The sequence below is a fragment of the Merops nubicus genome, unplaced genomic scaffold (genome assembly GCF_000691845.1).
Source record: "Merops nubicus isolate BGI_N331 unplaced genomic scaffold, ASM69184v1 scaffold11178, whole genome shotgun sequence".
NCBI classification, from domain to species: domain Eukaryota; kingdom Metazoa; phylum Chordata; class Aves; order Coraciiformes; family Meropidae; genus Merops; species Merops nubicus.
Window position 1 is genome coordinate 53,115 of NW_008623877.1, and position 23,635 is coordinate 76,749.

Sequence of the window (23,635 nt, forward strand, 5' to 3'; positions counted from 1 at the left end):
GTTTGAAAGAAGTAAGGTAAAAAATTCCAGTGTGAGGTCCTGCTTCTGAACTGAGGAAACACTGAAATGCTATTCCAGGAGTGTGTAGTGTGAGATGGAAAAACCAGACCTGATAAACTGAAAAATGATTGACAAATATTTCTTTGCAATAATGGGGGGACAGATTATGAAAGTGCTTACACAGTATCTGGAGCTATTTGACAAATAGTTTTTATATTCCTACAAAAAGCATCTGAGAAATTGGTATATAAAAATACACATATTTTAGCTTTTAGAGATTCTTCTGCAAAGAGAGAGTAAAGAACCAGCTTTCATTTAGGGTGTCTGTGTAATTGAGAACAGGACTTAAGCTCATAGTCCTATAAATTGGTGAGCAAATCTTGCTTCCTGATTCTCATCTAGGCAGAAGTGTGTTTCTGCAAGCATTCGAATAAGAAAGTTCTTTTGCATGCGGTGGAGGGAACTCAACAAGCAGCTCCAGCTGGCAAATGTTGACTTATTCCACAAATAAGTGGAGGAGGTTCTTCCACTTGCTGGCAGGATGGCATGGGTAGGTGGAGGCAGCTGCGTGCTTCACCTAATATTATTTAGATGGGTTTGAAGTTGTGAAAGGTTTTAGAGCACTTATTTAATATGGTGTGCTTGAAGAAAAAAAAACAACGTATTGTTTAGCTGTGAGATGCAAAATTAAATGGGGCTTTCAGTAGTATTCAGATCTGAAGGCTCCACTGTAGTTAATAGGTAGTAGCTGGAAGACATAAACATGGAAGCTGTGTTTATTTTCCTCTCTTGCCTTCTTGGAAGGTTTATTTAGTTCTCAGGTGAAATACTTTAGGAGAGACTTTCATTAAGAAAAACAGAACTGGAGCATTCATTAAACTTTAAAACTAGTTAAGGCAAACCGGTGTTTTGGCCAAAGCCAGAAGCAAAGAAAGCTTTTGGGACGTTATGTAGAAACCATTACAAGATTCATTAAATTCCTCTAAAATAAAGAGTTCTCAAAGGGTGCATGACTAAATCTTAAGTAAAGACTGACAGCCCTAAAATCTCTAAATGCAAGCCTCTGATACAGGCTTGATAAAAGTTTAAATGAAATAGCTTGTTCTTTTAGTCTGGTCAACAGCATAGCACAGCATTTTGTAATCCATTTAAATATCAAAGGCCAAGCTCTACAGTGCTTTTTTCTATTACCAAAAAAATGTCGAATCAGATATTTCCCTGTTCCTTTTGTTTTTAATTTACAGAATTAAACACCTGGTGTTGATTTATATTGATGATTTTCTTTTTTTTCCTCCAGAGAAAGAATTTGACCCTCTTCTTCAGCATTGGTTTGTTGACCTCCTGGGGGACTGCACTGCTGGGTGTCCGCTTATACTGGATGGGCAACAAGCCCCCAAGTTTTTCCAATTCTGACAATCCAGCAGCGGATTCAGACAGTTTTCTCACACGCACCCTGACCTTCTTCTACCTGCCAACCAAGAACCTCTGGTTGTTGCTGTGCCCAGATACCCTCAGCTTTGACTGGTCTATGGATGCCGTGCCTCTTCTGAAAGCAGTCAGCGACTGGAGGAATCTACACACTGTGGCCTTCTATGCTGGACTTCTCCTCCTTGCCTACTTTAGCTTGAAGGGCTCCAGCAATGAGAGAGAATGCAATGGGAAAACTGTCATGAATGGCAAGCAGAATGCTAACGGGCATAGCTGCCACTCAGAGATGGAGTACAAGACACTGGAGGTGAAGTCAAGCTTTGCATCAAAAGAAGAGAATGGTATAAAAAAGCATGAAGTGCAGAAACTGCAGCTTCCTTCAACTGAGAACATTGTCATTCTGTCTCTGTCTTTGTTAATAGTGCCCTTTGTTCCTGCCACAAACCTATTTTTCTATGTTGGCTTTGTAATAGCAGAGCGTGTGCTGTATGTTCCTAGTATGGGCTTCTGCCTGCTGGTTACAGTAGGTGTCAGGGCCCTTTATGTCAAAGCCCAAAAGCGCTTTCTGAAGAACTTGGTTTTTTGTTCCACTGCTGCATTAATTGTTTTCTATGGACTCAAGACTGTTGTCAGGAATGGGGACTGGCAGAATGAGGAGATGCTGTATAGGTCAGGGATAAAAGTAAACCCTGCTAAAGGTAATTTTTACTCTTTATGGCGAATACTTTATTTATTCCCAACTGTCTTTGCCTTTGAATAGTCTGATTTTATCAGCTATATCTAGAGAGGATACTTTACAAAATGTCCTTTTAAATTGCACTGGTATGTACACTAGTAAAAAATGAGGAAAAACAGAAATGTGTTTTGATTAGGTGTTACAGGTTTGGCATTAACATGGAGAAAATGAGACCCTAAGGTAAGAGGATACTTTATTTTTTACTGATCTTTGTGCTTTATTTTGGAATTAAAGATGCATTGTTAGTATTACACACCCCACCCTGGTAATTTTCCATTCGGAGTCCGGTATCCAACATGATGATGAAGGTTTTTCCTATGTTCACTGAATGTTCTACTCTCTATGACTACAACATAGAAGAAAGAGTAAAGGACGGTATCAGGGAGGTGCTGTTTTTTTTATTTCATCTGATGCAAATAATATCAATATTACATAATAAAAATGAGGAAATGAGTTCATATTATTCAGCCTAGGAAATGACTGTAGTTTGTCCTGCATAGAAGTACTGTAAAGAGTTATTGTCAAATACCTGTGCCTCCCTGTTAATGTATAAATGTCAGCTATTTGTAACATTGCCCAGCTACTTCTCTCAAAGGTTGTATCTATGCTGTAATGAAATGTGACTGCAGCTAGTGTAAACACATCCAAACAGGCACTAAACCAGGTAGTTCAGGGATCAGTAACAATGTTTAGTTGTGGGTCTGTGGTTTCAGCATATACAGCAGATCCAGCTGGGATCTGAACTCCATGCTGCCTGGCTGCACTGCTCTTGGCACACAAGCAAGCTTACATGAGAACGGTTCAAAATAACACCTGTGCGGGCAACACAGGCATTGACTAAGCCTTCATTATTCATAATTCATCAGAAGTGGGAAGGGATCACTTGGGTTACTTTGACTGTGAAAGAAAAAATTGTCAGTGCTTGAACATAACTGCACTTGATTTTTTCCAGTTTTCTGCTCAGAAGCCCATTATATGGTGATGACAGAGGTGTGTGTCTTGGTTAGACAGTTCCATCATGTCATAGTCTAAAAGTTGTGATAGTAAGAGGCAAACGCAGGTGTTACTGTTGGCTGACAGGGAGAGAAAAAGCAGATTTGGCAGATAAGATGCCTTGCAAAGCAGTATTAAAGTAGCTTGTCAATCCATCAGTCTGATTTTGTAACTTCTTCAAATACTGTGTTGCCCTAGGTAAAATTATTCAACTGGTTGCTGCACTAAGTGACTTTTTGTTAACTGTGACCCCCATTTATTTTACTTTTATTTTTGTAACTAGTGCAGGTGGGCAAGAAATGAAGAGAAGTAACCAAACATAGAGACAACACACCAGAGTGATTATATGATGCCGTGAGACTTAGCAATTTAGTGAGGCTTGCATGAAAACATCAGAATTCCATGGGAAAAAAACTGTGTGTGCACTTAATTAGTTAATATATGTTCCATTTTGGTCCTTAGTGGAGATCTCCAGATATCCCAGACTGTACTAATAGTGGTGTGCTTGCTTTGAGGCAGCTTTTGTGATTAAAAAAAAAAATAAATTCTAGTTTTCATCCAATAGTAGAATTGGCTGCACTGTTATCTGGAAATTAGACTACTGGGTATTATGCTCCCAGGAGAGGAGACAAGGCGAATTATTGTCAACATACACATCTCGGTATGCATAGATTTATTATGTTTGTCTGGTTTCTTGCCATATAAGCTGACATTAAGTTTCCTGTAAGATATTCAAAAGCAAAGACAGCATGTCAGTGTGGTGATATAGACATGACTGAGCTGACTGTAAATCTCCTTGAAATATCCTGTTAAGTCTGCTGAATATTTACTAGCCCACACACATTGTAACAAGCCTGGGTATCAGAAACTCCCAGCAAAAGCAACCTGTCACCCAACTGTATTCATTATTGTGAATACTTCCTAGATTATCCCTGGCTTTGACTATGCTAATTTTATTTTCCATTTCTCATACAATCAGGCAAGCCTGACTGGACTAGACTGGCTGCCAATCCCACCAAAGCACTAGGAGAGCAACAATTCAAACTGCTCTTCAGTAATTAAATGAGGTTGACATAGGAAAAACAATTTATTTTTGTTTGCCTCTTTTTTTTCAGTTGTGTGAATGCTAGTGATAAATAGGCTATTCAGACAGAAAGACAATGAACTGCTCACTCAAATGGTAGAGTGGAGAAGAAGCCTTTTAGGCTGCTAAGAAGAAGCTGCCACTCCACATTTCAGTTTTCCTCAACTCGCCGCCATTTCTCCTCTTAAGTATTTTCTTACTTCTGATCATTTTTGAGTGGTGAGATCATTTTCCCTGATGGTTCTGGTTTTCCTCTCTTCTCCTGCAAAGAACTTCGGAACAAGAGCTTCTTCTGTCCCTAGGTTAAAAAGCAAAAACTCCCTGTGTGGGAGCTGATAAAGAAGTAGAAATCTGTGATGACCAGCTGTGCAAGGAGATGTTTTGTTCTGGATTGATCTGTATTCTGGGCTAGCAGGTTGAAAGCCACACCGTGGCTGGATGCTGTGCAACAACGTTGAGCTGATGTGCTGTACTAATAAGGTCATTTGAGAGGCAAGCTATTAGCTCAGGTGCCTTGCTGTACTGATGTGGCTGAACTGCTTTGGAAATGGAGTTGTCTCACATGGTGATGGTCTATAATCAGGTACTCAGCATTATAGTGTGTGTCAGAATATAATCTCCTCTGCTGCTGTGGGAATCCCAGGCAAATTTATTCGGTGGCTTCTCCGTCTTCAACCCTCAGTGAAGAAACTGGTGATAGATAAGAACCTCAACAACACTTTCTTCGGGCCCCATCACAGGCACCTTGCAGGCAGAGTAGGCAGAAGAGTAGTGTTCTGCCCCAGGTGAGACAGCCTCTACCCCCGGAGGCAGCCACAGCCTTTCTGCAATTTATAATTTTCCAGGCTATTCTTGTCAATCACTGATGATGTAGACCTTATAGTGGCCTTCCAGTAAAGAGGGACTTTTTATCAGGGCATGTAGTGGTAGGACGAGGGCTAATGGTTTTAAACTGAAAGAGGGTAGATTTAGGTTAGATATTGGGAAGAAATTCTTTACTGTGAAGGTGGAGAGACATTGGCACAGGTTGGCCAGAGAAGCTGTGAATGCCCCGTCCCTGGAAGTGTTCAAAGCCAGGCTGGATGAGGCTGTGAGCAACCTGGTCTAATGGGAGGTGTCTTTGCCCATGACCTGGGGGTTGGAACTAGATGATCTTTAAGGTCACTCACAACCCAAACCATTCTATGATTCTATGACAAAATACTCAAAAGCATGGTGCATGGCTCATCTCCAAAAAATACTCTGTGGAAGATTCAAGTGAGTAGCAGGTGATGTCACTTCCAAGCTACCATGCACATTCTGGCTTTCCTACCTCACTGTGTGGCAGGCAGCTGCTGGCCCTTGGCTGATGGAGTTGTAATGAGGTTTTGGGATGCCTTAGCTGCATCTGTTACTGGGCTTGTTCTGCTGTTTTGGTTATGACTAGTATTTCAAACATCTTTACAGTGATCTGGGAATTACCTCATTACAGTTTTTCAGAACTTGAGGCAAAAATAGGCAAGATTGATTAATGTAGTTTATGGATCCTGAAGTGGCTGTATACACGTTTTGACACTAGGGAGGGAAAGGTGCAAGTGTTTCTCAGTGCTGCTTTCAACTTAATGAGCAGCCCAGCTGGTATAAAACATCTCCCATTATTTGAGTGCTCTTTTATACTGAAGGGAGCCTCCCAAAATGTAAAAACAAACAAAGAAGTTAAAAATGGGTGGTAGCTGTCACATCTTTTTCAATTAGACCGAAAGTAATACTGTGGTGATGATTATCTTGTGTTTAATATAAAATTATAGTAATACACAAAATTGTTCTCATTATGCCTGGTTATTTCTAGTTTTGCCTGCACTATCAAAGGTAGGCTTCAAAAAGCATAATCTTTTTCCTCCAGGCCTTTTTGTACCTTGCAGTCCACATCATAATGCTCTTTGATATTCAGATACATTTGCTGAACTATTAGAGACACTGATTAAGTAGAAACTAGAGGTTTAGACTGTTAGACTGCTGCAGAAGAATTAAATACTTGATCATATTTACTGATGAAATTTTAGTCTCTTGGTGTTTTCCTTTACATTAGTCAGTAAGCTTTGAAAATCCTTCGTGGAAATAGTTGATGTCCTACACCAAGTGGGTGCTTAACTTTAAACTGTGCATACAAGTCTTGCTAAATTCATATATGTGACTGCTCTTTTTCTGATGGACCATACAGCAAGAGACAGATACCAGGCTGCTCCAAAAGCAGTGTTACCATATTATTGTCATGCTATACCTAGTGTGATAAACCCCATGTTGCACATGACATTGAACTAAGTTGACATTACAGCTTTTGGCTTCAGAACCAGCTCTGTGTGTTGCTCTGACATTTGTCCTTGTTCCATCATGTATCACTGTTAATGAAATGTCATATGTTCACATCTTGAGCAGGTCAGTGGGACTTGAATATGCACTTCAAAATCATTCAGATCATCATGTGGCTTAAAGCTAATATCACCTCTCATAGTCCTACTTTAGGTTAAAAATTCTGTTCTTAGCATCTTGCTTCTTACATCGATTACCCTGTTGTACTTGGTGAGCAGCAATAAGACCAAGTGTGTTGACAATAAGACCATGGTGTTGACAGACAAGAATATAGAAATTGTTCCATACGAATATGGAGAACCATGTTCCTTCTGTATTTCCACTCACTCCCACTCCCAGTTCTTAGGAGTGTGAATCATTCCTGTTTGCTTGATGTTTTCAGTGGATGCTCTAATACTGAAATACACTTCTAGACCATGATATTGCTTTTCCCTGTCCTACTTTTCTCTCTCTCTTTTTTTTTTTTTTTTTTATTTTTGTCCCAGCAGACTTGTGAGATCTTCCTGCTTTATTCTTCTGTATTTGTGCCTGTGGAAAACTTAACTTCCTTTGCTTTTTGACATCTTTGGCATAGCATTCAGCCTTGATCAGTTTTACTCCCTAGAACTTCAACTTCATAGATGATATTTTTTTTTCCCTTTATTTCTTTTTTTTTTTTTCTTTTCCACCCCCATAACATCAGTTTAGCATAGGATTGGTGAGGACTACTTCTGCATGCATCTGTGAATGTCAAGATACAAATACGACGTTTGGATTGTGAAGCATCTTAGCTGAACAACAGTGTATGGAGTAGCTGTATGCTTGTCTGAGCAGTCATTAAAAAGTAGCAATTCCATTTTTGTTTCATTTTTACTTTTAAAGTCGTTTTATGTAATTAGCTTACTGTTTAGTTTGCTACTACCATCTGCTGAATAAACTTGAAGGAATTCTTAAAGCTGAATTTAGAATTTAGCTTATTTAATCCCATCAAGGTAGAATAATACTTGCCTTATGAGCTGAACTGCAAAAAATATACTGTTTTTACTACTTTTTAAAACACCAGACTTCATTTTGTTATCCATGTTGAATACTTTTTAGTGTTACTTTTATTTTATATTTATTATTATTTATTATTAAAAGTCTTTATTTTACCATTAGTAATCCAGGAAGCAAATGTGTTTGCTATGCAAACTTCTTTAAGTGTTAGTTTGGGGGGGAAAAAACAGATTTTTTTATTGAAAAAATGAATTTGTTATTGTTAAAAAGGCACCTGAATTTGTACACCCCCAAGAATTGCTCCTCTGATTAACAAGAAACCCAAACCAAAAAAAAAAAAATAAAAGTCACCAAACCAAAAAAAAAAAAAATAAAAGTCCATGCCTGTCATAACAGAGACTGTATGCTCTGGTTCTGTTCACTTGGGCAGAAGTAAATACTAGAAGCTTTTTCCATCTGATTTGACAGCTTGCTGCTGTTACCCTTATCTACTCTTAGAAGATGATTTCTTGCTAATAGTAGCTGTCAGTAAGAGGTCTCTTCTTCAGCAGGCAATGAAAATACCAGCTAATAGTGCAGCAAGGAAAAGTAGTTAAAATACCATCTAGAAAACTAGGTAAAGAAGCATCAGACTAAAAGGATATAATAAACCATTATTTTCCATTCTTATTAATATTTTTACATCACTAGTGATGACTGGAGACAAACGTTTTCATTCAGACATTCTTCTTATTAGACCTTACATTTTGCTGACAAGAAGCCTGGTTCTTTTGTAATACCTTTAGCGATTTGTTTTTGATAACTATTGCTCTGACACAGAGCTAGTTGCTCACCACTTTTTTATTCTTATGAAATAGTGTGTATTTTAGTGAACACCACTCTGGGTGTTTAACAATACTTTGAGCATTTGGAATTGCATTTCAATGTTTTGTTGCATATATATATATATATATATGTATATTTAACATTGCAGTGAATAGAAGACACTGCTTATGAAAAAGAAAGCTTAAAAGAGAAACTAATTTCAGTGCACAGATTGCTGTAAACAAGAAGGTTTTACAAGTATAAAACCTGCTTATAATTATGCATAAAAGTTTTGCATATTATCACTGTTAAGAAATATCAGTGATATAAGCATAGTACCTGGAATTAGGTATTCATGAGTTTGTTTAAATTTTGCTGATGTGTTCTTCTTTAGCATTTGAGCAAGCTTCTTTAATCTCATGCTTTCCCTCTGGAATGGAACTCATACTGCTTATTTTCATTAGACATTGGATCATTTATCAAAATACCCCTAATAAGCTAGTTGCTAAATAATTATAAAGCTACATAGTCATTATGGTGATCCTTGGCAGAATTTCTGGTCAACAATTTTAGAAGTAATTGTGAGAGAAATGTAGCACCAAATAATTGTCAGTCTTCCTGACACCTTCACCAGAACTTTCTAGTACTTAGTCTTTATACTCAATGTTGCAAGTTCATTGACTTCTATTATTGTTTTCAGCTTTGGTCAGAAACTTAAGTTTGGCCATTTTTTTAAGAAGAATTTGCTGAAAAGGTAGTATATCTTCTGTCAGTGTTGCAAAATGTTTTCAACCATCAGGAATAATCCTTTATAAGAGCTACTGCTTGAGAAAATGCACCTGATACTGAAATGATCTTATGTAAGTAAAAAAAAAATCAAAGTCTATAATGATACATTAAAAATAGTAATGTATAAATATATATAGTATATGAGTTTGTGCTTGCCATATATTAATTATTTAGAATATACTGTGGTAAATTTGGGGTCTTTGTTCATAAGACAATTGGCAGATAAACGTTGTATAGGATGCTTCAGTGTTCCTTAAAAAGAAAATACTTTTTCTGTCTGCCACTTACAACAGCTTTAAAAGAGAGAGCTCAAGTAGTAAGTGAACGATAGAGGATTGTTTGAAAGTTAAATACAAAGACTGCTTTCTGAAAATAGTGTAGGGCTCTAATTGGGTGGTACTGCTGCCCTGGATGATTAGAAAGTGTAGAAGGAATGACCATTAGTAAGTTGTTTGGGAAAGAGCCATGATTATCTAGAGCATTTGAGCATCCCACAGGCAGCTCAGCCTCAGCAAAACAGTTTGATTATGCTAAATAAGTTGGAGAGCTGAAAGTGGTTTATGCTTCAGTTCAAAGTCTGAATTTATTCTCCAGTGACAGTGTTCTCTCTTTCAGTTCCTCAGTAGTGCTGTAATGTTGTCTGAAACCCATGTCGCTGTGGGATGTCTGCTTCTCCTTCAGCAAGATACCAGAAAACCCAATATTTTTCCTTTATGTATATAAAGGACTGGAAACAAGAATACAAACTTTTTTTTTTTTCTCCTTGAATGCAGTCCAACAGCATCTCTAATCTGTGAATTCTGAATAGGAGGGAGATAGGAAGTGAATCTGTTACTACCTACTAGCTAGACTTTTTTTTTTTCCTTTGCATATACTAAATTTAAAGAAAGAAACAATTGTGTAACAAGGACCCTATTGCCCTATTTTGAGACATGTACTCAGACTGTTATTCTGCTTTCCCTGAGGCGCTCTGCAAAATCGTTCAACAAGCTCATCTGTGCTAAAAACTGCAGTGGAAAAAAAGCCCACCCTGGTCAAGAGGAGATTAGCTTTGGCAAGATGTTTGGTGGTTTTGGTGTTGTGGTGTTTGTGTTTTTCTTTTTTTTTTTTTTTTTTTGGTGAAATGGATTAAGTTTGGTATTTTCTTTGCCAGGAAGTGATAGATTTTATTTTCCAATTTGATTAAAAGTCAGGCCTTTTGTTTCGGTTTGCATGGTCTATGGAAATGGCCTGATTTTTTTTTTTTTTTTGGATGGAAAGAGTTACTATTAATTAGAGGAGAACAAGATTATCCAGGTTAATTCTCAAGCTGAGCATGTTTGTTTAAATGCATTAGATAGTAATCCAATTGTTCCATTATTTTACCTTTTTTCAAAACGTGTCAGCTGTGAAAAAATTTTCTTCACTTACTGATTTTCACTATGGGTTAAAGATCTTCATTTTCCTATCCATAATGGATTTTATAGCAGTACACCCTGAGGTCCCATTAACATAAACCTGGTAGAGAAACTTACCTTTAATGTGGACAAGAAAGTAATTTACACACATGCCTCTTTATACTTCTGGCAGTGTAAAATCCCAGCGTAGATAAATACAAAATACTTCATTAAGATTTCCAATACACTTCCTTTGTGACAGGGGGTTTTATTAACACTCAGTCTTGGACTGTCATTGACAGCCCTCACACATGCAAAAATTAAATGATGGCTGATGCAATTATTGTATGTGCAAAAAGCTTGTACATAGTTCTGTTTTAAATTGCAGGCAAGATCATGAAATAGAGAGAATGAGTGCCCAATGCCCTTTCCTTCTCTTTGCTTGGATTCTCTAGCACACTAAACTTTCAGTTTGTGGAACACAGGAGATATTTGGAATATGAACTATTAAAGATGCTAGTTCATCATTTCAGCGTTTTCAGTTTCAATACTGGCAAAAGATGGAGAAAGTAATTTTATGACCCACCTTCTTCTCTGCCACCAAATATACCAAAATATGATATATTTCCATAGCAGCCTGGATATGAATTGGCTGGCAAAGTTTCACAGGCTCTGTCTTGCCTTAATAAATTACTTAAAACAGAATAAACAAAACCACATAATTTAAAGTGTCGTGAAAAGCCTGCTTCCTGGATATGCACCAATTTGCCTTTTCCAAGTCTGACATACATTGTTTGAGCACTCTGATAATTCGTTTGCTTTGACAAACACTAACACCGATTCCTCCCCACCTCCCTGTGGATCCTCTGGTATGTTTCCAGGACACTGTCCTCTCTGTTCCCCTTTCCTGGAAAGGAACACACACAATCCAGCTACTTTTAGCTTTGAGGACAAGGGCCGTCATTTCAGTTGGCTAAGCACAGCCTTAAATTTCTTCAGGTTGCTGGCTTACAGTTCAGCACTCAGGACAGAAGTGATAATCTTTAACTGCTTCACAGACAATTTTTTGTAGAACCGTGCCCACTGTTTAAAATGTTATGTAATTTGACAGATTTAGTACATGGTCACCTCCTTGCCTGAGACAGTTGTTGCCCTAAAGAGTTCCTCAAGGTTAATCCTGAGGAGTCTTGAGTTCTCTTCTTCTTCCGCTTGTCTTTTTCTGCTCCTTTAGCTTCTGTTTGCCTTCTTGCATGATTTGAGTCCATTGCCTCTACAATTCCTTATATCATGATAGTTTTGAGTCAGCACTTTTCACTAATTTGTTCCTGATCTTTGTGAAGTTTCATGATATGGGAACTTTATGTCAGTAATGGCTTATGGTGTTCACAAACTTGCAGTGCATGCATAGCTTATGAAGTTGTGCAAAGGTGTGATCAGGCTCTGCTGTGAAGAGTGACTAAATTAGATGTTAAAGGTAGTATGGTCTGTGTTTTCTGTTGTCTTTTTGTTTGTTTGGGTTTTTTTGTTTGTTTTTTTCTAACCTGGATCAGTTTATTCATCTGATTCATACTCTAGACTTCCTCAAAATCATTTTAGCATGAGGGACAGGGTAGCAGAAATGGATGACCTAAAAGGTGGTGGGTACAGGAATTCCATAAAATAGTAATTCCACCAGACCTGCTGTGTCATGAAACACTGCCCTGAAGAAACCTCTGGCAGTTTTCTCCTCTGACAATGGGATTTCCTTTGAAATAAAATATAATCTATGTTTATCAGTAATTTTATTATTACTGTTACTACCTTTCTGTCAAATGAAAAGCTATTTTCTGATGTGCTAGGGTGTGCCAGCATAGCTGGTAGAAAGTAGAAAACTGTTGTATTGTCAGCAAGTCCATGATCTGGCAGTAGTTTTAGCTTAATCAGAATATGTTCCTCAGAGTTGCAACAGTAAACAAAACTGAATTGTACGAAGACTGGGAAATGGAAGAACAATGTTTGTGTTGGTGATGGGTTTATTTGCTTATTTATTCTTATAAGGAATACCTACAAGGTTGTTCTGAGGCTGAGGTTGTGATTTTTTGTTTTAATGTAATTTTTAGAGGTTCTGCATTATAAGCACTGGCTTTGTGGGGTGAATCTGGTTTACAGGACACCTTTGTCTGGACACTTTTGCCTTTCTTTTGTGGGAGAAGTGGAAGGACTGTCCATATAACATGCTGGCTGCAACTGAGATAGCTCCTGTGAGATGATACCTCTATCTGAGATGAGTGGTTGGGAAGCATGCTTCTTCCTGAACTTGTCTGTTGACTAATACTGATTGAGTCCTATGCTATAAGAGTTTCTATAGTGTTACCCTGAAGATATTTTACATTGTTAATTCATAGCTGAAAACAGCAAGGAAGTATTGTTTGATCCTGGGGCACCTCAAATGAAGGTACTAGAGAGAACTTCCTGCAGTAGTCTGTCACATGTAGCAAGCTGGATGTCTAGGAGAAGTGGGAGTATGTTAGTATAACTATAATTTTAATTTGATGGCTTGCTTTATTCTGGGTGCTTGCTGAAGGCTCTGTTAGTCTGATACTTGCTATTCAGCCAGATTGTGGAGCCCTCACACTCTTGAGATTAGGTTCATTAAAGCTAATTGGATTACCAAAATCTGCAAGTGTGTCCTAGGCAGAATGAGGAGCCTATGCTCTAGATGAGAGTAAATGCTGAAGACTAAGAACACTTTACTAGCTGCTCAGTCTGGTTTCTTAAGTTCATTGAGCTGACAAATCCACAGTGCTATCCTTTGAGGAGGAAAAGTTAATTTTCTGTAACATAGCGAATGGAGGGGATGTATCGGGCAGTGATGCTGGGCACAGCAGAGTGCGTCATGCCTTCATACACATATGCATCAGGGTTCCAAAACTAAGAAACAAAACTGAAGGACTGCCTGCCAAAAGTCAGTTGCTGACATGGTGTTGGATGGCTTTCAGAGCTCTATGTAGTTTGCGTTTATGTTTTTCTTTCACCTGCTGTCATTCCAAAAGCCCTGGAACTGATCAACAAACGAAGTGTTGAACAAATGATATAAATAACACTTAATAAAAAGAAGAATAATATATAAAAGTTAGGAGGTGGTAAATCTCTAAAACAGTCTGTCTCAACATTAACACATACCCACTGATCTAAAAAAAAAAAAAATAAAAAAAAATCAATGTATAAAGTAGATTAAACTCATAAATTATGGGTATGTAGAAACCTTTTATTCCTCCAGGAAACAAGAAACAGGGCACTTCAGGGCACTTTTGCTGTTGAGTTAGCAAAATGAGGTAACTTGATCAAAATGTGTTTATTAATTAGAGAAGTTGTTAAAGGAAAATTATTGCAAACGATGTTAATAAATTTATGACTTTTTTTTTTAATCATTATTTCCTTAGAAAACTATGAGTACTTTGTACAAACCATAATGCAGAACTTATGCAAAACCTGTTCCACTTTCAAAGTATAATTTCAGCATTTACATTAACTTTTCTGTTCTCAAACCACTTAACAAACATTATCTAACTGATCTTCTGAATATCTTTGTGAGAGGTAGTGGGTCAGTATTGTAGAGAAAGAGCTTAAAATGTTGAGCTATCTTCATTGCCTTTTTTTTTTTGTGAGCAACTGAACTTTCAGAACATTTATTGGGGAAATCTATCATGCTTCCATTTGTGAAAGTCTTTCCTCCTCTAGAACAAAGTGATTGCCTGATGAAATGTGAATGCTCAAGACTGGAGCACCACTCAGCTTTATCAAGTAGTACCCTTGAAAGGAAAAAGCCATAAGCTGCTGCTGAATCTAACCTTTTGACAAGGAAGAAAAGGTGGTGTCCTTTATAGCTATGGTTATAACCTTTCAAATGTGAATGATATAACTAGTTGCTGTGCTCTTTCTTCATGCAGTACCCAATAAAGCTAAGTTGACATTATTGGATATTGGAAATTTGTTGACCTCTGTTGCAAATCCCAGCCTTTCCCCCCCCCCCCCCCAGTATAATTCATTTCCATTTGCAAACATTGGTCTTAATGTTTCAACTTATTTCTCATTAAGTAGACCACACTTAAAGGAATGTCAAATTTTGCAGCCTTTTAATTTTATTTTATTTTTATTTTATCCAAACATAAGCTTTTTCTCCTTTCAAGTATGTTTTAGGGAATAAGACCCTTTAAGAGAAGTTAAGAACATAGATCAAAATATAAAATGCATATACAAATATCACTGTTCCCAAAATGTTTGAACTGTAAGTAACTTAGTTTTCTTGGCCCTCACTTTGTGACAACGCTAAGTATAAGGAGAAATGTTCCTTACATCTCTCTTCTGTTTTGCAAGAACACTTCCTCTTGTTCTTTTGCTTCATTACTCCAGAGTTTATCATGAATTTATGTTCTATTAATGTCTAGCTGCACTGTTGTAGTAGGCACTGTACAAGCCCATAGTGAGGTTGGCAGAAAAATACTTGCAAGTAATGGATGAGTGACAAACGTTAAGAATACAAATAGAAGGGCATCAGGAAGTCTAGCTGCCTGAACAACAAATCTGAACAGCAGACCAGTGACAGATCTGAGAACAGAATTTACTTCTTCTAATTCCCAGGTTACCACCTGTAATTTCAGCATGAGCAAGCTGAACCTAATGACAGGAATGTAAGTTTTAAAGGTGTAAATTCCAAGAACATAAAGGGTTTTTTTCTATACAAGCCACATACTACCTTAAGTATACCTTTATTGAGACATCCTCTGCTGTCAGCATTGTTTACAAAATCATGTGATTTTTGAATAGTCTATAAACTGAGCAGTGGTCCAGTGCCCCATCTAGGGCAATACGTGGCTTTCAGCTGTTAATGGTGGTGCTTCAGATAGATGGTAAAATGAACAATTTTGGTTCATAAAATTTCTGATCTATAAATATTCAGTGTAAGTGCTAAGAATGAATAGGGGAACATATTTAGTGTAAGTTCCAAGAATATTCAATATTCTGCTTCCCTGAGCTGAGAGTTTCACAGCATTCTTCTGCACGTGGCTGCCTACATTGTGGTGATATTGCCACAGGGTGAGGTAGGAATGTGAATGCTTGTAATTCATGACTTTCATACTGATAGCTGTAAAGTAATAATTTATAGTGCAAAATGAAAAAGTGTTAGGAACGGGTGGTAAAAAGGAAAAAAAAAAAAGGTGTCCTAAATTGGAAACCAGGATTGCCATGCTCCAGGAATTAAGTCCACATAAAATTTAATAGCAAAAAAGGAGAGGTTATTTCTTATGGTTATGGGGTTGGGTTTTTTTTCTGTTTTTTTTCTTATGCTCCAAACTTTTTTTAGAAGTGCTCATCAAAACTTTTATGGTGACAGCACTGTATAAACTGACACTCTTTAATACACACAGTGTAGTCAAGGCCAAAAGCATTTCCCCTGTGCTGTTTGTGTCACTTTATCAGAAGCATCACCTGGGAAGTAGTAGAAGCTCGTAGTTTTCCATGAAGTTATTTTAGTTCTTTCATCTTTGTCTCCATTACACTAGTAACTGCTTAAGTAATTAATTTCAGGAAAAAAAAAAAACAAACAAAAAAACTACTGAAAATATCATACTGCGATGTAAATTCTTGGAAAACACAACATTTCAAAGTGGGAACTGTAATTAGTACTGTTTCCATGTAATGTTTTATATTTTATTGTCCTGTTCTAACCTGTTTCCCTCTGATTTTTTTACTCAAGTTTGTAACAAAAGAAAATGCTAAACTTTGCACCAAATTGCTTTGAAGAGGAGATGGTTACAGTTCTGTACCAAAGAATTGTTTTATATAAAATATGCATATCTTACTTTTAACTGACTTGTAAGCCATGGAAAGGAAGAGAAGCAAATGGAAGATCTTTTGGACAGTACTGTAAACAGAAGAAAGTGCTTAAGAGAAGTATATTTCCAGTTCTCACCCTTCATTTATCATCCAAATAATTGTCTTACCAGTGATAATGACTAGGGGTTTCAACAGGTTTTCAGGAGGATGCTTCTTTGGAGCTTTGTGGCATCTGTTGGGTCCACACGCTTAATCATCTTTGATGAGTCTTGAAATCTAATGTCTGCAAAATAAATATGAGAGCAGATATAATATTTTCATGAAGTTCAGAGTACTGATGGTTTAGGTGTAAAATAGCAGGGGAATATGGAGAAGCTGCAATGTTTATCAACCTGATGAGGGTTTTGATACCAATCAACATTCCTGTCACAAAATCAATTACCTCTAAAATCTTGATAACTATGTGTATAATCACCACAGTTTTCTTTCCACTCCATTTTGGGGTGTACTCTGCACTCTTTTTTTTTTTTTTACTTTGAAGTATGAAAGATTTTTTGTTTGTTTGTTTGGAATTATTTACCTGTCCCCCTCTGTAATGGGATCATGCAAATATTTACATTGATACATAAATCGTTCCAGCTCTGAAATGGGTTATTTGTTCAAGTACCAGATTCTGATTTTCTGCTGTGCTAGCATTTTTCTACAATCAAGGATTCAATTTCCGAACTCTCACTGTATCAAGATTCCTTTTAGTGTTCATTATCATAAGCAGGAGCATCTTTTTCATGACTGTTACATGGAAACATAAATACAGAACTTCCAAAACAGAGATGTCATTGGAATAAGAAAATGTTGCAGGTTTTTTGTTTTGTTTTGTTTTGTTTTTCTGGAGCAGCATCTCTTCATCCCTGAGATTTGTTTATGAAAAGTAGAAAGAATTGCTATATATTCACTTTTTTTCAAGAGATACGTCAGGAGAAATGCAGGATTGTAAATAAGGAATGCAACCTGGAACTGCTGTTACTGATTTCACAAGTTAAAGAGTGGTAAATAATGCACAAATATCTTTAAGGGTCCATAGAAGTTTTCTTAGCTTGATGTGCCTTTATCTGTTAACTGAAGTTGCGAGTTTGGAACTAATGACAAGTTGATTAGAAATGACTTGGCTGTTGTGGAAGTACTTCAGTCTTTGTTCAAGTAGTTTGGTTCACTCAAGTAATAATCTAGTTCACATTTCTTTAATGCATTCATCGGTTTGTGTTTCAACTTTTATTTTGTGAATAAACCTGATAGTTTAAGATGAGAACAGTATTACAGAAATTCAGTTACTTATTGATGTCAATTGTGAATGTCAAGTATCAATTTTTTTTTTAACTTTGAGTCCTACATTTTATTTCATCAGTTTTTTCGAGCATGTTTGCTCCTATTAAAGTTTACAAAAGTCAGTGTTTGCCCCCTGGCATAACATCCTGGAAAAGACAGCATTTTTCTTTTCTTTGTTATTTTTAAAAGTTTACTAGGTTGTATTTCAGCAATTTAATAGGAGATTTTAGTTCAATTTTTTTTTTCCTCTCCATGTTTCAGCAGAGGTGTTTTGACAACATATGTTATTTGGCTGTGAGTTTCCAAATAGATTTTATTAGTATCTCATATTTCATGGATTATATAGGGGTAATGGGTAGGAAGGAGGATCTTCCTTTCATACTTTGGGTTATCTTTGTTAATGATTTGTGATTTTAAAAATTTATTTTTAAAGCAAACTATTGGATTAAATAGTCAACATCCATGCTTTTACACTATCTGAGTCCTTTTCTCTGAAATTTTACTTTGTTGCTTAGTTATTTCCATTTCACTGAATAGCATTTAAGTGAAGAAATTTGGACAAATTCCTTTTCACATCTCATTTGTTTTCATAATTCAGTTGCAAGCTGAAAGTTTAGCTGTTCTCTTCAGTAAGATGTATTTCTTAAATCTAGGCAGATTAGACTGAACAATGTTGTTCCTGTTTCACTGTTGTCTTGCCCTATTCCAGAATGAATATGCTTAGAGAAGCACTTGGGTTTTTTTTAAGCTTGTTAAATCTCAATCCTTAGTTTCAATGAGATAGCTGAGAAATTATTCATGTTAAATTTGAAACTGAAATTTGTCATATTTATTTTCATTTTGAAAGCAGTTAAATGCCTGAGAACTTGATCTACTCTCACTGTAAGGTGGCATAAAGGCAATCTTTAAAGTATAACAGAAATCTGTGTTGATATGACGAAAATGATGGCAGTAAAACAATTGTCTGTTTTCTTGTTTAGTGTGTCTATTTATTTAAAAACAACAACAGCAACAAAACTCCCTTGAAATGTTCCATTTTCTTGCAGAGAAATGTAAATAGCATAGGAATTTTAAAGCATTAGGAGATTTTTCAGTTTATAATTGGCTGAGGATAAAAGATAGTAAAATTGATTTAATTTTTAATTTGCCCATTTATATTGAGTATGATCTGTGGAAAAGTAGGCAGTGAAGTGAAGTTTGAATGGATTGAGTGTTTTGAGGTGTGTAAGATACATGAATGTTACCTTTTTTTCTCATGCTATGATAAAGTATTATTTCTAAAATAGTTTTGACTGTTTTGTTCTCATTGTTGGTGCACAGGGAGTTAAGCAGCAGGCAAAATAAATATTACAAAGCTGGTTTAGTCACAGCTTGCTTTTTCTCTTCTGCTGAAGTTTGTCTCCAGTAGGAGAAAAATTTAATCTGTAATTAACGGTTGAATTGTGAAATATATATACTTTAGCATCTTCTGAATATTAAATGTTGCCTTTTGAAATTTCAGATATTACAGTTTCTAAAAGAAAAAACAAGTGGAATAAAAATCCATATAAAACTCCAGAATTACTGACCTATTTTCTTTTTGTTTTGAGAATATTAATTTTTTATTTCTCACCATGTACAGATGGAAAGTAGTTGAGTGCTGAAATTTAGTTGGAGTCATAGGTTATGTTTTTAATAGGGACGTGGTTTGATTTAGGTATAATTTTGTTTCTATTTCTGTATGAACACATAATTGAACAACTGTTGTTACAGTTTTGCAGGAAAAAATGATCTTGAGGTATGGATTGAAAAACTAGATGCTAGAGATGTAGTTAATAATTGAAATTCTTTGTTTTTCCTAAGGTTAGTTGTATTGCTTAAGACAAAAAAAGGGGTGACATTCACTGAGTAGCTGATGTAGCCTCTTTTCCATATAGACCATCCTCTTTTTCTGTCCCTCATATACCAAAACCCAAGAGGATGTGGTTCCTGCAGATAACAGCTGTTCTTCTAGGGCTATGAGTATGATCTCTAAAAATAATGCATTTATTCTACAAAATGTTCCATGTAGATTCATCTCCAGCCAGAACTAGGTCATTCATCTAACTAATTCTGTATTTAAATAGATGTGAATATTTACACCAACTTTTTTATAGTTTGGGGAACTAAAAAGATTTTGGTTTTCATGTTTCTTTTCATGGTAAACTGTGACATTATTGTGGTTTATGTTTGCCATTTCTTTCTACTGTCACTTCTAGTATATCACATTAAGTTAATTTAATCATTCTCAGTTTTACATGTTTAGACAAAAGTCTAAGTGGAATACGTTTCAAATGAAATAATGCAGATTAAATATTGATTGATATTAAAACCTTGATACATTATTTTGCAGAATGAGAAATAGAGTATTGCCTTAAAAATTATATTAGCTCAGATAAATAATAGTGTACAGCATGAAATGAAGTGTAGAGGAGAAACTATTACATTTAGCAGTATTAATAGGGTTTTTCCAGTCTAACAGATGAAAAGATGAACAAAATAATTCCCCTATAAATACTTTTATTTACTGAGCTTCAAAGTGGTTGGGAGCAAATAACTATATATCAGGAAATGGGTATCAGTAGTCCAAATGATCATTCGGTGGTCTCTGTTATGGGAAATCAGAAGGGAAACAAAGGTAGCTACAGATGCAGAATGTACAGCTATAGGAAACTGAATGAACATGTAGTGCAGAAGAAATATCAGAGTGTGGTTTCACAAATGAGTTTTAAAAAAATATTTAAAATCTCTGTTTTTCTTATTGCTGCTTCTGAAATGTTTTCTATGTGTAAAAAAGAATAGTAGCAGTAATGGGGAAATAAATTCAGAATTCTGTGTTTATGCTAGCAAAGAATATAAAAATTGAGTGAATCTGTGAATATTTTTAGTAGCTTTATTTCATTGAACTTGAGAATGATGGAACATTTTTGTGACTTTTGTCAGTTTAATGATAACTTTAGAATTATTTCTCATTTTATGAAATACTAGGCTAAAATGAAGTGACTCACAGAAGCAATAGTTTATTTTCTTATGGAAATGTTGTATCTATTAATATTTTTTTCTTTGTCTTTACAAAATATGTTGTGCACAGTTGGTTGATATTATTTTTGTGAATACTAAAAGGATTCCATAAGTTTTTTTCCCCTGCAATAATTAGTTTATTCTGCTCAGAGGAAAATGCTGTTTTCTGCTGTTTCCACCCCTGAAGCAGAATGCTTCTGCAGCAAACCACAGCAGCTTGAAAGCAATGCACTTTCTACTGGAAAAACAACACATATCTGAAATAACTATCAACCTATTTAGCAGTGTTATGTTAAAACTACATTGAAAGTTTGTGTTATGCAGGTTTGATACAAATTCTTGTGAAGAAAGCACTTGAGTAAACGAAGCAGCAGAGTTTAACTGCTGCTTGAACTAATGTTTATGGTTAATGCATCTGCAGTGAAGAACAGTTTGCCATATATTGTGTGTTTGGTGGAAAGGACATGCATCATCTTTCCATTATTCTTTCTCACAAAAAAAAAATGCTTGTGAAAGTACAACGGTTCTATGAAACAACTTTGATGTGTTTATAAGCATAATGTGTTTTTTTTTCCTGTATACACATAGACTATACTTATGAAGCCAGTTAAATTAGCTTCCTAAATTGTGAATAATGTGGGCTGTATTTTCTAGAAAACATTAGTTCCAGTTTCTTTTGTAACTACAGTTTTTGTGCCACTCAACAAAACTGCAAAGGGAACACATGTGGAGCCTTAATTTTTTTTTTTTTTTTTTTTTTTTACCTCAAGTCTTTTATAGGTGGGATATAAAAGCACATTGTATAATCTAATGAATTGTATGGAAAGGAACCACATGTTTTCCAAGTAGAAAAAAATAAATTTTAGTGATATGTGTAGTATGTTTCTATCGATATGTCGTACTTTTAATCCTGGTTACTTGCCTAACCATTCTTTCAATTCCTGCATTATTTGTTGATTTTCATACTTCAGTGAGAGCTGTGTCTACTCTGTAAAAATTTCTTACTGTTTAGAATAGATAGGCTTAAAAAAAAAGCTTAAAATGTGAAGGTGCCCCATTTCCACGTTTTACTCTGAGGATTTTTATTTAGAGATGATATCAAATAAAATGGTCCTTTCCCTTTGCTGTAGTAGTTTCTAAAGCATAGAGACATATTTTGTTCTTAAACATCCTTTTCCCACCAAAAAGCTTTATGTACACAGAATATATGCAAATCACCACTACAAAATGTGAGTCTCACAGTGAGATGTAGAGATCCAGGGAACTGGGGCAAAGAAAAACAACCGACCTCTCCTCCCCTTCTATAAAAGTAGTTTCTTTGTGGGGCTTGTTTCCCTGAGGAACTTCCTGATACTCTGATACTCTGTCATGTGTAATTGGATTGTAGCTCTTTCTGAATACTGTTTTCTCCTCTTGACAGCATGGGGTAACCTTGGAAATGTCCTCAAGAGCCAGAGCAAGATTTCTGAAGCTGAAAGCGCCTATAGAAATGCCTTGTACTACCGCAGCAACATGGCTGATATGCTTTATAATTTGTAAGTATGCATGGCTTTCCTGGGGTTGGATTGTCTCTGGAACCTGTTGTGAATGGAGCTATTGATTCACGGACTGGAAATGGAGATGATGTTAGCTGTTGCTTTGTAATAGTCATTTCATTAATCATGCTCCTTAAACTATGAGATGGACAGGACCTTTCCGTAGTCAACATTATCATATATTCATGTATGGGTATGGAGAAGGTAAACTTACAAATCTGTCTGCTTTAAAGGAAGAAAAAAAAATAAAAAAACACACGGAACAAAGTACAGATAGATGAGCTGGCAACAGTAGCACTCCATCTGTTTCTGACTCTGCTAAAAGATAGAGGTGTTATTTAGGCTTCTTTTTCAGTTCTGAATAGCACTTGGTGGGAGGTGTGGGTGTAAGCACTAGCATAAGCCAATGCGCCTCGGTTAGCTCCAGTGGTCTAAAATGTGAAAACAACAAACGACTTTTCTCCTGTGGCTGACTTCATGGCAGTGTAGGTTCAAGAAAATTTAATTACTAGAATCCTGTTGTAGGTGGGTAAGAGAATAAATATCATGAGCATCAAAATAATTCTACAGCGGGGCAGAAGATTTCCCAACTCATTAATGTACCAAATCATGGATACAGAATGCACCGTTGTGTTCAGCTGCTCACTGAGGTATCATCCTGCTGCGTTACTTTTTAAATGAGAGCAGCAGTTTGTTCTTAAGCAAAGTGGCAGGGAGGGGGCTGATTCTCTGTGTGTCCTGGCTGGGCGTCTGCCTGCTACCTGCTCAGCACTGCTTATTGTGCTGGTACTCACCCTTCCTTCCCCTCCTGCCATCACTCCCCAGCCCCAAACTGGGGCTCCACTGTGAGACAGACCTGTCGTCTTCAATAGCCACATGCTGTTGTTTCGTGATGTGTGAGGAGAACAAAATCCAGGTGACTGCCATTCATTTGGTAGTAGCATGAAAATCTCATCCCATATGCTGTACAAAAGGATATATATTAGAGAAACAGCGTATGCACAAATTAAATGTAAATAGTAAGCCTCTTTAAATCAATAATTTTCTGCCTGTAAGTCCAGTTTGAAATGGTCATTTATAATATCTAGAAATGAAGTTTACCGTAAAAAACTTTTTTTTCCCTGTTTAACCAGGAATATTTAATTAATTTGCCTTACAGTTAAACATACTGAAAACTCAAAATAATTTAATGTTAGAATTTCTGTTACAAAATCAAATCCATGTATCCAAATATGTATATTTTAAACAGTCATACCACTACATGCATACACATATGCCCGTAATTTTTTTGTCTCTGTTAGGCAGTGGGGAGTGTGAGAAGCATATTTTTAAGAACAAACTGCTGCTCTCATTTAAAAAATAACTGCTGAATGTAGCAGAAGACTGT

At 36.2% G+C, this 23,635-nt stretch overlaps 1 protein-coding gene across 1 annotated transcript in view; it reads left to right on the top strand.

Annotated features, from left to right (window-relative positions):
* TMTC2 (transmembrane and tetratricopeptide repeat containing 2) overlaps nucleotides 1-23,635 on the top strand; it is a gene marked incomplete at both ends in the record, with an annotated part of 89,281 nt that overhangs the window by 40,885 nt on the left and 24,761 nt on the right. Inside the window, 2 exons of the mRNA XM_008945228.1 lie at nucleotides 1,298-2,126; nucleotides 22,134-22,248. Of these exons, the coding sequence (XP_008943476.1) occupies nucleotides 1,298-2,126; nucleotides 22,134-22,248 (944 nt within the window). The remainder of the gene's footprint in view (nucleotides 1-1,297; nucleotides 2,127-22,133; nucleotides 22,249-23,635) is intronic.